Genomic DNA, 16,201 nt, shown 5'->3' with positions numbered 1-16,201 from the left:
AAAATTAATTAATTAAAAAACACTACCAAAATCAAAAATACAAGCTGGGGACGTTTTTGAAATTTGGTTTTGACTTGACATGGAATGACTGGAACATATAAATTAAAAATATTAAAGTAAATAAAAATGATATTCAAAAGCGAAAAATAAGGAGGAGGAATATCCCCATTTACACACGTAATTGTGTTTGAATGAGGTGGGTGTGTGTAATACAGCACATCATAAACAAGTTAAACGGTCTTCTAAATGACATGCATGACACTCAGGGGAATGGAAATCTCCCAGCATCCTCATGGAGACTTCCTTTTTGAACAAGAGCCAGAGATCAGAATTAAGAGCACAGATCTCTAATCAAATACAAATACTAGACAACATCATCCACTCATTTAGCCTACAGCTACAAGGATAATTTCTACACAAACATACAGTAACATGAATAGCCTAAATATTTATCTAATGGAAATATTATTAATGTTTATTCTCTCTTCTGTCATTCAGAAAAGGAGGGTGTAAAATGCACCTCTTGGTCGCTCTATACGGCATGTGTACGTCCAAGTTAATAAGTACGTGAATTACTGTGTTAAAACAGACAAGCTGGGGCAGAGAGCAGGTGAAGTGACACATACCGATACCGAGGTGATGTCTGAGCATGCCTTCTACCTGAGTTTATGAGCTGATGTAACACAGGGAGTGATGCTCTGAACATAAAAGCAAGACGCAGCATTACGCTAGCTTCAAGGAAAACAAGCAATCACCCAGGTGAGCTCCCCAAACAAATAAATCCATATCAGTGACAGTTACTGCTGGCTCTGTCAGTAAAGCTTCACATGAAACTACAGTAAAAAAGTGTGACAGTGGGTACTTACAAATGAACTAAACGGATAAAAATCACCAAGCCGCCTTCAACAAAGCTCTTCAGTGGAATTTCAAGTTGAGAAGTATCTCAAACAAATGGCAAACAAGGAATTTCCTCACAAGCTTGCGAGTCTGACATGAGGCTGATGTGCAAACATAGCATTAGCAGATATCTGCCTTTGGTAATTCCGTTTGCAGACTTTCTATGACCACAGAGGCTTGCATGCAGGCAGGAAACCGAAAAACATCAAAAACAAAACAGTTGACAAAGTCTTCAAATGAGACTGTAAAACATGAAGCAGTCAAGCTTACTATACCATGAGAGATTTTCCACCGAAGTTGTCCTTTGTTAAATCTCATAGCCCAGAAACAACAAACCAAAGTCTCTACTCAAAGTCTCAAGTCAGTCACGCTGTGAGAGCTGCTCCCTTCCAACCCAAACTTCCCCTCCTACTCGCCCTGTCCCTCCTCCCTTTCCCCACTGTCCCTCCCATCTATCCCTCTTTCCTTCCTGTTAACATGCCTGGGAAATCTCTCCACAGCTCTGGACACTCCTCCTAAAAGCACATGGTCATCAATACAGACATTTGGTTTTCCTGTGTGCAGTATAACATCCCTTCTCTCAACTGAGAATGGGTCATGATGGTCAACTCGGGGGCATCATGCAACTTTTTATATATAACCAAAGGTACGAATAACAACTTCTATGTTAATGTCAAATTAGTATAGCTTTTCTATTTAGCAAAAAGTAGTTATTTCAACAACAACAAGCGGAAATTGTTACAATTTCTCCCAGGTATAAAATAAAATACATTCGCTCTTTAGAAAAATTGTAAAAGACACATTTTAAAAACTTTTATGTGACTAAAAATATATATTTTTTTTATTCAATTTATAAATAAATAAACACATAGCCAGTGATCACCATGCATAGTCAGCATCAACATTGTGTTTCTGATGACAAAAAGTGTTATTTTCTGGCACAGTGTCAATTTCAACAATTTTTCCCAGAAAAAAATTAAAAATAAATAAAACTGACTTGCCGTTCTATAAACTAGTTTGACAATGTTTTCTTACTTTTATTTTTTACTTTTGCAATCCTAAAAAATGCTAAATTTAAGTCTTTCAAGACCCTGCATTCTGATCCAATCTGTTCTTCTGGTGTAAAAGCCCTCTAAAAAATGCTTCTGATTGTGGTTAGTTATGCCTCGTTTCCACCGAGCGGTACGGGTACGGTTCGGGACCCAACACCCTGATCCAGCTTGTGTTTCCACTGCCAACAGTACCCTTTACTTTATAGGCGTGGTGTATGGCGGAAAGTAGCGATCGACAATAAAGCACAACTAAGCCTCTTTTATGTCAGTTTTAATGAACAATAATAACCATTATCAAAGTATAAGTACAAAGTATAAGAGGCTTATATAAGAGGAAATAAAGACAAAAGCAAACAATTCTGTCAAACCTATGCTACAAAGTCAGCGCTGTAGGTTACTACGGTAAAGTTCAAAATAAATATATAGTTAAACTTTGTGCTCAGTCAAAACGATATGACCAGGAATAAATAATAGATTCATGAGACCACGAATGCCTGTTAAATATACACAAAACAAATTGTATCTCATGTTTAAATCACTACAGAGACACCAGAGCCAGCGGCAAATGTCTGAAGGACTACACTGTAAAAAAAAAAAAAATAAATAAAAAAAAAAAAGTTGAGCCAACTTAAAATTAAGGCAACCAGCTTCAGCAGATTTTTGAGTTTTTTCAACTTGTTGTTTTAAGTTCATACAACAAAAAGTTAAGAATCTCCTAAAAAATAAGTTGAGGGAACTAAAAAATCTGCTGAAGCTGGTTACCTTAAAATTTTAAGTTGGCTCAACTTTTTTTTAGGCTGCTCGAGGCGGATACATGAGCACTGAGCTCCGATATCAGCACAGCAAATTTTCAAATAGGTGCTATATATATTTATAAATGAACCGCAGATCTGAGTTTTAAACAACTACATTCTCACCTGAAAAACTCTTAAAACTACATTTCATGACACAATAACAGCAATATTTTGAAAATTACGTGGGGTTTTTGGGCAATGATATTTCACAAATCCCCAAGAACAGACAAGAACGCATATTGAGAAACGGCTATTGTCTGTGTGAAAATATAAAATTATAAAATACACTTATTTTTTTTGTGCACTCTGATGTAATAAGCCGAACACAGCAGAGCGGAAAGAGTGAAGGAGAAGCTTTATCTGCTTGTATCATGCAAAAGTGACGATTCAATAAACCAGTCAACTTCTTCGGTGAGTTTAGCTCCACCCTTTTGGTACCCTTTGCTGTGCTAGGTACCCCAACGAAAGGGTACCAAAAAAGTGGTACTATTTGCTATTTGGTACCATTCACAACTTCTGACAATGGAAACGGACAAAACTGCGTACCGTACTGTACCGTACCAAATCGTACCGCTCAGTGGAAATGAGCCATTAAACTGCAACCAACCTTATTATACATGCTTCCTTAAGTCAGGTTATTGAACTACTCTTTCAGGCAACCCACTGACTGGTCAACTTTAAAAATATGCAATTTTGCACATCTTTAACATCAGCTCCACAACCACTAACTGAGCAGACATCACGGATACCACACAAATTTCACTGTTCTACAAAAAAAGACTCATTTATGAGGCCATTAACTGAGCAGGATGTCTTTTGACTGTGTGAAACAGAGATTAATGAGGGTTAGGCTGGCCTAAGTCCTTCTTTGACCTGTCACCATACATTTTGTGCATGAGTGCTCATCCTGGGCCGAAAGAGAGGCCACATCAGAGGAACAAAGGAGAGCGAGAGAGGGGCTACAGCACAGGAAACAGAGGTTTGGGTGAGATTGCATTTGTCACAGTCTATTTTTCTTTCTTTCTATCTCTTTCTCTTTATCTTTGCCTTAAGGAAGGCCACTGGTAGATCCACACAGGATGTGACCCACAAAAAAATATGACTCAACCACAACCACTCCTGCCTGTGCCCTTTAGACTTACTCAACACACGCTGGCATGTTGTGGACTGCCTAAACTCAAATGCTCCAAACCCTGGTTGATTTAAATTAAGCATTATATTTCATAAGTGACTCGCGGTCCAAAATACTACAAAATACAGCAACAGGAACAAACTAGAAAAAACACATAAATGGTGGGCCATGGTCCACAGCACATGATCCACTCTCTCACTCTTATTGAGCAATGGGAAACCCCATCACTGAGGCAGCTGGGAACATCAAGGAATGAGTCACAATAAAAAAAAATTATTTAAGTGTAAAAGACGTCAACTTGTGACGTCAGTTGAAACTCACTGACTCTCACATACAACAGATCTGTTCTTTTAGTATTATTTATATACTATTATGGTTTTTTATTCATATTTTATTATTATTTTATAGTTTCAATTGTTTTAATTCTAGTTTAATTTGATTTGATTTATGTTTCATTTATTATTTCCTTTATTTCAGTATTATCTTTAGCTCAGTTTTAGTTTTCATTTCTTTCCAGTTATGGTATTTTAGTGCTCCAATTTATAGCAACATTTCTGTTTTTTACTTAGTAAAAATTTTGAATTTAATATTTAGATTTTAATTTCAGCTTATATCAGCTTTAATAATGTTAAAATGTTTTTAATAATTTTCGCTTTATTTCATGATAATAACCATGGGTGACATTTGACCCTTGAGTATGTGTGTGTGTGTGTGTGGGGGGGGGGGGGGGGGGGGGGGGGGGGCAAGAAAAAAACAAACAAAAAACAAAAGCAAAAGAAATATTTTTCGGATGCATGCATGAAAACAATGCCATACCATATTTCAACGCATTAAAGCAGTCAATATAGCACAGTCAAGAATAACTTCGGTTGCCTGCGTTTACTGTGGAGCTTTACTCTTAATGCTGATTTCGTTTTAAGTGGCCTTTCACCAGAAATATGCACGCTGCTTTTCTGATGTTAATATAAGTTTTCCGTGTCTTTTTACCGTGTCACTTGAAATGTGTCCAGCTTGAAATAGAGGAATTTTGGTCATTATTGATACTGAATGTGTTTTTGTGCTGGCACCTTGGTTGGTTTAGGTCTGTCGTGGATAAATAAAGATGACAATAAAACCACCAGTAGGTGGCAGCAAGTCCCTGTTTTAATAAATTATTTACTGAATCATTCATATCAAACTATTCAGTCAAAACAGCTGATTCAATAGAAACGAAAGAAGTGAGACCATGCCTGCGTCCCAATGTGCATACTATCCATCCTAAATTCTATATGACAGTAGTCATTTTCAATGCTATTTAGGGCAGATAGGGTGGATAGTAAGCACACTGGGATGCTGGGCATCTGAATGGACCGTTGAATCACTGGCTCACTCGATTCGTTCAAAAAGGAATAATTCACGGAATGAAACACTGTGTTGCTATGCACTGTTGTATAAAACTAATAGCACATTTGTGCTTGCGGCCTCGTGCACATGTGCTGATAAACAGAAAAGTATAATGCTTGTGCAATGAATATAAAAACGTAAAAACTCATAAATGGGTATTTTTTTGTTTCATTGCTGGAATTATAAGGGCATTCTAACTGTATTATAATGGGCTTAATTGCGCAGTGAATGCTTTTGGACTCTCAAGACGTGTTTTTTTTTCTTTCTCAAAGTATGGTCTCTCAGTCTCATTTCATGTGCATGATAAGTTTTACGTAATACACAAAATTAATAATCCAAAGGGGATGGTGGTTTTACAGAGGGGATGCTTTTTGTCATTTTTTTCGACCAGGGAGATGCCATCCCCCCTCAATTCGAGCCCTGGTCCCATCCATTGCTTTAGTTATCACTTTCAAAATTATCAGTTTCAATCACTGATATTTCGAGAATGAATCCAGCATAAATATGCGGATGTCATTCCCGAAATGTTGCAGCATGTAGCCATGTGTCCGACAAACGAAAGTTTCATACAAATTCTGAATGGATTATAGCCTAGAAAGCACGCAAAGCGCGCTCCCAATATTATCACTAAAAGCATCTCTCATCTGAACTTATTTCATCTCTATCTCACAAAGCTCTGTTATAATCAATGAATCTCTCTAAACTACACACAATGAATCTCTTATTTACATCGTGTCTGCATTTATAAGATGATTCACGAGCGTGCAAAACTCCAGCGCTTTCAGCGGTGAGTGAATTCTGAAAACTCTAACGTGTCTTTGATTGGCTACATTGCTCAACTCTGCAAAAACACGTTGGATAGTTTGCCAGACCTTTAAATGCTTGTGATTTCGTTTGAGGGTATTTAGCACCATCTAGTACCCCGTACAACCGGTCCTGGGATGACATCGGGGATTCCATGACAGACAATATCAGGGAAACTGGGAAATTTACAGGGAAAAAACGTAAACTGAATTTCATGTTTTTTCTTTGAAATAACTATGTTTCTTCTAAGTTTTTTTCTTATCAGTTATGTCTATTAGGGTTGTATGTTACATCTAATGTTGTTAAATTAATGTTTATGTGAAAAATAATGTGTTTTTAAAAAAAACGAAGCATGAACATGTTTGACTGCACCCCATAAACACAATCGAGCCTAGAAAAACACCAGTCAACCACCCCTTTGATATCTAGTTATGTAATGCAATGATGGTCAGATGTTTAGGTGTGACCTAAATGTCATGAAATCAGAATTGAACATGATCAGATATGAGGGGTATGATAACAGATGTTTTTTGTTTTGTTGTAACAGATATGGATATCAGTCAGTCACAGTATGATGACACCCTAGATAGTTTCTCCATTTCTAGTAACTGTAAAGTAAACAAATGCACACAAAGCAGTAGCAATAACAGAGAAAACAGCAGAGGCGTTTCCTGGTATTTCTGTAGATGCACCAGAACTTACATGTAAAAATCATCAATGGAACACGCTTCCCTAATTGTCTAATCATGCAAATACAACCACACTGGCCCCAGTCCCATCTTGCCTGCCCATAGGAGAAATAGAATTCCTCTGCTTTTCCTGAGAAAGCACTATCCCATTACACTGTGATGCACTGGGGCAACTGGATTCCCTGCTGTGCTCTCCGAGAGAGGCCGGCTGCCCACGTGTGTGTCCTGCCACATGCATGCATACCTGCCCCGTGAATTACACTGTAGCAGCCTGGTGTGACATGTTAGAGAACAAACTTATTGAGTTAGGGCAGGGATTGACAAGTGGTGAGTCACGACTCAAAATTGGGTCTCAGGTTATAGAAATAAACAATGCAAAATTAAAATAAGTAAAAAAATAAGAACAAAAAAGAACAATAAAATAAAATACTGCATATTTAGGTTAAATAATTAGGCTTATCATCACACATCAATATACATATGTCAACATATGTAACTAAAACAAATATACAAAGTAAAAGAAATATAACCCAGACAACATTAAAAATGTTTTCTCACAATACAAACAGTTTATGATGACCACAATATGTTTGTATTATTAGTGATTTTATTTTACTTTAATGATTAAAATTATTAATTTAATAAGTAAAATTAACACCTTTAAAGACATTTTTGTTTACTTTTGTACAATTTATGTACTTTAGTGGGTCATCACTTATATCAAATGTAAAATCTGGGTCCTGAAGCAAAACCTGGCCTCAGGCTGATGCAGACAGACATAAATGGGCTGTTGTGAATATACAACGACAAGGCAAGCATTTTGGGACATTGAAAAGAGAGGAAAACTGGAGGAGACATAATAAAAAACATGCTGTCCTACCGCAGTGAAGCAGTCAGCTAATCAGAGGCATGCCGCAAAGTGACCCCTTCTGTCCCCACTGGGATAAACCGTTTCTATTTTTAAAGTTTTGTTCCTCAGTCTTGCATATGTTGCCTATTTCCCTGTGTTGTCTGTTTCCATGCCTAATGAGGACAAACAAGTCTGCGCATTTGCTAGGCAGTCATGAATGCAGTGCTGTTCTGGTCAGCTTTGTGTCTATGACAGTATGGGGTGGTGGGCAGAGACAGAGAGAGAAAGAGAGACCCCTTTTGGAGTCTAAAAATAGACTGATGAGAGAGATTTTGACCCAGTGGCTGACGCTGCACATTCTGAGCTTTGGAGTGGGATCAGGTGTGTGAATTCACAGAGGACTGAAACACCACAGAGACTCTCAGCAGCAAGAAAGCAAAACATCTTCCCTCTCCTGTCCGAATCCTCCAATAACATTCTTTTTTTTTTTTTTAAACAAGACATTCGTTAAGTATAAGCTACAGTTTAAGAAGCCTATTTTAAAAAGAAATACTTCAATTGTAATTAAACTGTGTGTTAAATATTGCTGAATAATAAAACATGCTACATTTCCTGATTTAAGCAATAAGGTACAAGAGGCCATGCTAGACAGAAGTGACTTAGTGTTGAATAAAATGGTTAGTAGATAATAAAAATAATAATGTGTGTATTTTTATTTATTCCACATTTGTAATGTGTGAAAAAAAGTCATTTATATACGTAAACCAAAATGAACAAAACTAAACAAATTAAACAAAATATAAAAGCACACTAACAAAAAACAAAATAAAACAAATATATTAATAAAGTCAAATAAAATTAAATAAAATATTAATTAAAATAACAAAAGAGGTTTTATTATAAATAATAAAAGAGCTGACGTTCTAACTAGTTTGATAATGTTTTCTTACTTTTCTTTTTTAGGTTTTGCACTCCTAAAAACTGCTAAATCTAAGTGAAACAGATCAAACGTCTCTCAAGAGATAATAAAATAAAATAAAATACTGAACAAAACAAAAATATAATACCTAAAATGGCCCATTAACTGAATAAAGGTCATGAAGCAGGGAAATATGGTCAATAAAGGAACTAAGAAGCAAACACAGTGAGTACAAACACAAATATAGGTACCTCTATGAGCTCTGGCCGGAGGTTGATGGTGTACAGCCAGTCTGTGAGTTGTGGGTAAGAGTCCAGCGCCAGCGGTCTGTCTCTCTCTGGAACACTCTGCTTCCACTCTAACTGTTTACTGATGTACTTCACCAGCTTCACCTGTAGATGGAGATCACACACACAGGCTTAGACTGGTGAAACAATTGCTGTGAGAGACAACTCATTGAGCCATCATGCTTTTTAAATGAACACTATTTATCCTCTAATGAGTTTTTATACCTTCAAAAAGGAAGAGAAATTAACCTTTCTTATTAACTTAACATGAAGCTCTTTGTAGATTAAAATCCTTTGAGGCAAAAACAGGATGACGTCAAAAAGGCACAAAAAAAAACCTTCAGAGAAAAAGAGCTGTTTCAAAGTGCCTAGTCAGATGCCACAGAAGTTTGAAGTATGTACAGCAATGAGGGACATGCATGTTGATAATCCAGTGCAAGCATTTTTCTCAAAACCGTCATGTCCGCAAGTGAGCGTTGCACGCAAAATGCAAAGTGAGAACAGAGCAAAGGAAATCCCCGTGTGTGACTTCATTGTAAACGGTGGGCGATGAAATTGTGTGCTGTGTATGTGTGGTGTCAGTAAAACAACCGAATACAGTGAAAACAAACACTGTACACAAACACACCACTCTCTCTTTTTCAGTTCCAATACCAGCCAGTGCATCCATCCGTCATTATCTTACCATGACTAGACTGATATTGGATTAAATATAACAAGGCAAGCCAATAATGTTCAACGCTCACAGGACAAAGACGTTTCAGACGTAACATCCCTTTATTGCCGTAACGCTCCCACTGCAATAAACAGTCCTGTCTATAAATAGACACTGGTTATCATGGCAAGGGAGTCTGGACTTTCTCACAGGGGCGTCTGTTCCGCCACTATAGCAACCCTGGCTGGAACACACTTGGAGGCTGCAGCCAGAGTCCCATGTGACATCATGGAGCAGTGAGACACTGTGGTCTGCAGGTTAACAGAAACCACCGCACACCTGCCTCTATAGGTACAAGTTCAAACACCTCAGAGACAACCACAGCTGCAACTGTGCTCATAAAGAAGAGGTCGTTTTCACTGACTCAAAACTAAAGATTACTCATAAATTTATATAGATTCTTATAAATGATATAGATTCTGCTAAAGCTCTAGATATATATATTATAGTTATAGCTAGATATAGATTTCAACTGGGGGAAAAAATTATTTCATCCCCTGCTGATTTTGTACGTTGGCCCATTGACAAAGAAGCGATCAGTCTATAATTTTAATGGTAGGTTTATATGAGCAGTGAGAGACAGAATAACAACAAAAAGTCCAAATATAAAATGATTTGCATTTTAATGAGTGAAATAAGTATTTGACCCCTTCACAAAACATGACTTAGTACTTGGTTGCAAAACCCTTGTTGGCAATCACAGAGGTCAGACGTTTCTTGTAGTTGTATATATACCCTGGACCACAAAACCAGTCTTACGTCGCTGGGGTATATTTGCAGCAATAGCCAAAAATACATTGTATGGGTCAAAATGATCCATTTTTCTTTTATGCCAAAAATCATTAGGATATCAAGTAAAGATCATGTTCCATGAAGATATTTTGTTAATTTCCTACCGTAAATCTATTAAAACTTAATTTTTGTTTAGTAATATGCATTGCTAAGAACTTCATTTGGACAACTTTAAAGGCGATTTTCTCAATATTTTGACTTTTTTTGCACCCTCAGATTCCTGATTTTCAAATAGTTGTATCTCAGACAAATATTGTCCTATCCTAACAAACCATACATCAATGGAAAGCTTATTTATTCAGCTTTCAGATTTTCGAAACATTGACACTTCTGACTGGTTTTGTGGTCTAGGGTCACATATTTAGTTATAGATATAGCTATAGTAAACACTGCCATGCAAAGTTTGTCAATTTTAAATTTTTTTGAAAGAAAGAAACTGATGCTTTTATTTATGATGCATTAAATTGCTTTGAAGTATTTCTATTTCAAATAAATTTATTTTGTTCTTTCTAACTTTCAATTCATCAAAGAATCCTGAAAAAAGTATACTGAGTATAAACACAATCAGCATTTATGATAAGCCTTTAAATGTATTACACAATATGCTAATTAACCAAATTAATACATAAATCAAATACATAATTATTTGCTCAGGAAGGACCCCAAGTAAAGAAAATTCTAAGACATTACGCTATAGCAAATGAAAACACTATATACACACACTACAAAAATGGGCAGTCATGCATTAAAAATCCCGGAGAGATTTGCATTACTGCTTCTGAACGCAAAAACACATCCTGGATGCATAATTGTCTTTTTTTATTATTATTTATAACTGTTTGCATTTATAAAATTGAACACTTTTTAATTTAGCAACTATAGTTAAACAAATTTTGGCAAAAAATTGACACATTTCAGAAGTTTTCTGATTTACCTGACCTTTCAAATCATATAAATAATCAAGAAAGTTAAAGTGCTACAGGGCAGACTGCATTGTTGAGCAGGAACAGAAGTAGCATCAGTCATTTATGCAAAACACCAGTGTGCAAGAATAATTCTAACTGTTTCTAGATTTCACACAATGTTACACATCATCATTTTTATCAAAACTCGTGCTCTATCTAGAGATCACCACTAAGACACTCAGTTGTCTACAAAAGCTTTGGTAGGTCACAGTGGCAAATTCGCTTGAACCTGTAGCCCAGCAACCAGCCACCTGTGCAGTTGATTAGCTCTCTCCATTCTCATCTCTATATAAGGTCACGGCGCTCGGGAAGAACACAGCTGCAGTATCTAGCCGTTAATTCCACTGAGAGACAAGACAGCAGTGGATGGCTTTATGTATGAGTGCATTATCACCTCACCCAGGCAAAACTGCCAGCATAGAATGTAGCACAGTCTTCAAAAGAGAACGAGAGCAGCATATCATTAAAGTTTCAGGAGGTCTATAGCAGTCTGAGAAGGTGTGCTTACTCTTTTCATCAGGTACTATCTGAGAATGCCCCCATTTGATGCATCGGTCGGCCACGAGCGAAGCTCAAACACAACAGGGTGTTAGCTTGCACAAGACACAGCCTGGCACAATGTGCAGGAGTGCTCCTGTATTCAATGACTATCTCTCCTCTCATCTGCCGTCTCCGTTACACCTCTCAAGGGGTGGCTGGAGTATGGGGCAGGAGGGACTTGCTTAACTAAAGTGTCTGCTAGAGGATATGTTGAGAATCTTTTTGTGACATTTGAAAGCACCCGGCCTCTTAGATGCAAAATGAGCTTCATTAGAGAGGTAAGAGACACAATCCATAAAGGTTGACGGTGTCTGTTACTACAGACCTCTGTGAAAGTTCTAAAAAGAGCATACGTTGCCAATCAAGAGTGTAGCAAGCGTGATGCTGATTTCATAAATACGGTTCCTGGTAAAACGGTGCTGCAATCATTTCAAGAAGAAGAGTGTGCATGGAGAAATGTGATTATATGACGTAATTTCCAAATCGACTTTCTTTTGTGTAGGCATGCACACAACATCTAAAAATTCACTTGATTTCATTAAATACGACATGCATAAAAGGATTGCAAAAAGAAGCATCACAGTTGTACCAGATAATAAGGTAACTGTAGACTGTAGTGGAGTGACGTGGATCCTGTTACACACTGTGTCACAAATACAAGCAAACCTGCGCCTATTGTTTCTGACAATAACATAAAAACATATGGGATGATGCATGCAAGGTTTAAACAATCAGACTACCTCCAAAAATCATGATAGGGCTATTATTTCAGCAGAGTGGGGCACATGGCAATAGATCCATTAAATGATTAGTCTCAATTATGAAATCAAAAACAGAATGTTTAATAGTAAAAAAACATGGAAGAAAAGTTGTTAATAAAAGGCAAGCACAAAATAAAAATAATAAAATGTGGAGCACTAGGCAATAAAAGTGCAAGGGTTCGTGGAACATAAGACACAAGAAAAGAGAAAGGGGGAAAAAAGAATGATAAAGCTGTTGAAAAACCACATGGGGATTTCCTGATATGAACAAACATTAGCCGGTTGAGAGGCCTATGCTCCACCGCACCTAATGGGCCTCGCAATGATGTGTTAACTTTCCATCCATAGAAACAAAGTGCAAATGAACCTTAAAAAGCCTTTGATGAGCACTCACGCTACCGAGCAAAGACTGGCATTTCCCAGAAACCAAAACTGAGACGCAAAGGAGTCGTGATTCTTCAAAATGTGTTTTTCCCAGATCTCTTCAGTAAATTAGGGTCTATTACATGAAAGAGCATTAACCGGGAATATCACTCAAGTGCTTACGATTGCCACTGCCCTGGCGCTGAAATCAAGATTGTGTCATGATGAGATGGTTTTATCACATCCAAAAATGTGGCAATCCCCCTCTTCTCATCCACTGCAAATTTAATGATTTTGATATAGGCCACAGGTCTGTACTCAAGATAATTGAGCCAAAAAAGGTTGTTGCAGGTAGTAATTTAAAAGGAATTCAGGTTGCTGAAATAGATTTGTCATGAGTCAGTGTACTTTCCAGGTTAAACAACTTTGGATCTTTAAAATGGACTACAGGACACAATAGGTTAATGCTATATTCTATCCAAAAGCGCTTGGTTAAATTGTCCCAAACCTGTATGGCTTTCCTCTTTGTAACACAAATGAAGACATCTGAAAAGTCTCAGAAAGTCAGTGGGATCTAAATGTTGTTGCAATCCCACTGATCTTGATTACAAGGGGGAAAAAAGGTGAAGGTGAAACCTTCTTAGAAATAATGTCATACAGGTTTGGAACAATGTAACAGTAAATTGAGTTAATGATGACAGGATTTCATTTTTGGGAGAACAATCACTTATAATGTGTTCTGGCAGTGTATTTCAGTTCACAGAAAGACAAGAGAAGATGATGCTGCTGGAATTGTTCATCTAATTTGACACTAATAAACATTCCCACGCCACCCATCTACCACTTTGCCTTCAGATGGGGGAGACCCTTTCATCAAGAGTGACGTCACTGCAGCATGCAGGGACAGTACCAAATACCCAGCAACGTCTAGTGCACATCGGTAAAACTTGTGTTACCGTAAACCACAAATTAAAAGGTTTTTAACCATCATACTACTCAAATCCTGGTAACTAATTTAACAAAGATGACCCTAGTGACATCATTAGCAGACAAAAATTCTAAGACTACTGATATTTAAGGTTACTTAGAATTTGTGGATGAACCTCCCAAAACTTGAACGCAATTATTAATCAAACTGGTGGATTTTTGGTGAGCTGTCAGTAGATACAACGTTTTTGTGCAGACCAACTCGGACAGTTTTTTTGCCGGCGCAAAACAAGTAGGAAATGTGACTTCAATGCACAGCACTCCTGAGCAATAAAAAAAACTTGCATCTACACATTTTAAACAGATGCATGATTTGCTTCTGAGAACACAGCCTTGCAAACTGACAGACTCAGGCCACAGAGTGGTTGTGGCCAGATCTGTACTGAGCCTGTGAAGAACACTTAGTGATAGCCAGATGGCGGCACTGAAAGTCAAAGAAGATGCGACTTTTCACAAGATGAAGAAATAATATGCAAGATTTAGCAGTATAGTTTCACACTTGATTGCAGACTGACAGACATTTCATTCTGAAAATAAACTGCATGAAAAAGATGACACACTTCTGTTCTAAAATAGTTTTAAACAGTCCCAAAACTCACCAAATGAGGGCACATATAATACAACAGAGAAGATTTACATCTCTGTGGCAAAAAGAAATGAACTATTTCAATACATGATATAGCCAAAAAGAACTAAAGCTGAGTATGTTTCGCATGAACCATACATGATACTAAACTATTAGATCTAATGCCACTGAAATTTTTAAATAAATCCTAAAGGGTCCTTCACAATTTGCACCCACGAAGTTGTGCGTTTTCAATTAAAGTTGGCAACAGCCAATGGGAGGTCCAACTGAGATGACCCACTTCCTAAAACAATTGATTACAGCAGGCAAGCAACATCACCTACTAGTAAAATGACTTGATGACCTCAAAATCGCTATCAATATGAATGCATGACATCTTTACAAGGAGAGAGTGTGGGTCTGCTCCCAGACAGAAACGTAACACCCATTGGCCAAGTAATTGTGTAACACATGGTTGTTGGACATCTGCTAGTGTCCAGGTCTGCATCTGTTCCCCTCACTAAATCAAACAAAACCTATGCATTTTCTTTTGTTCCCCCATTGAGACAGATAAAAGAGATGTCATTTTGCAAACTGCTTATCTTCTCCAATATCCATAAACACACAGTCTACACAGTTTATTCTGAGTGCTTGATGTAACCCTACTCCTAATGCAATTCGGCCTGCCTCTCACATGCAGGCTTATTGTTCAAGCAGAGAGAGGGAGGAACGCATTGCCTGGACTTTCCACCACTTTTGTTCTTCAGCCCTTTGATGGATGCCCTCTGTCCACACAAAAGTGTTTAGTGGAGTTGCGGCATTACGGGATTGTAGCATGCACAGTCAGATTCACTTTCACAAACCCTCCCTCAGATTGAGGAATCTTGCTCACTAATCACATGCATATGAAGGGAACATGCTTGCTAAATATAGGAACAGCCACAATAGCACAAACACACAGTGATCTTTCCAATGACCAGAGAAGACAAGCCACTAACCAGAGATTCTCAGCTGCCAACCGCAGTCATTCCTTCAATGTCTGAATTGTCTCCACTTCTTGAGAACAAGCACAGAGAGACAGCCACAGTTCATCCACAGGAATTCTGTGAGATTTACTGACAGGAATCTAAACGATAATTGCCATTTAGCACCATCTCTCTGTGCTTCGCTTTGAGTACTGGGAAAACAGGTCACCAAGTAATTCAAGTGTGTCCAGACGTAGCAAACAAAGTCCTGCTCAACTGTTTTGGTGACACCGATTGGAATATTTTCAAAGAGGTTATGAAGATTAAATGGAGGAATAGCCTATGTATCAGTCATAGCTAGGGGTGGGCGATATGGAAAAAATATCATATCACGATTCACGATTTTATCATGATTCTTTGTCATGTTGGTTTTACTATTTTGGTTTTACAAGTTGTCTGAGCATTACAGCCAAACTAGAAAGACAAAGCCTTTAAAGGTAACAAAAAAACAAAAAAAGAGACATGGCAGATATTTAGGCCAAAGTGGGCGAAGATAAAAATCTTTGTCATTATTTTATCTTTCTTATTAAAAATATAAGAACAAAGATACACATTACAAATACACATACAAATAAACTTTATTTTCAGTGCTTTATTTTCATGTACAATAGGTATATTTAGCAGCAGCATTCAATGAAATTGAATGAACAAATATAAAAATAAAACACTATATAGACTGAT

The 16,201-nt window shown here is 37.4% G+C and overlaps 1 protein-coding gene across 3 annotated transcripts in view; it reads right to left on the bottom strand.

Annotated features, from left to right (window-relative positions):
- The window catches only part of LOC306853868 (kinase suppressor of Ras 1-like), a 37,759-nt gene that overhangs the window by 17,332 nt on the left and 4,226 nt on the right, over positions 1-16,201 (bottom strand). For 2 of the 3 annotated variants that reach the window (XM_079391523.1, XM_079391525.1), the window contains exon 2: positions 8,772-8,912. In XM_079391523.1, coding sequence (XP_079247649.1) covers positions 8,772-8,912 — 141 coding nt within the window. Of the gene's footprint in view, positions 1-1,172; positions 1,289-8,771; positions 8,913-16,201 lie in introns of those variants that run through there. The other variant, XM_079391524.1, reaches the window with a different exon arrangement.

The sequence above is a fragment of the Barbus barbus genome, assembly GCF_936440315.1.
Source record: "Barbus barbus genome assembly, chromosome: 34".
In the NCBI taxonomy this organism is placed as follows: Eukaryota; Metazoa; Chordata; class Actinopteri; order Cypriniformes; family Cyprinidae; genus Barbus; species Barbus barbus.
Note: the sequence above shows the minus strand (reverse complement) of the source record. Positions and strands in the feature narration are given on the sequence as shown.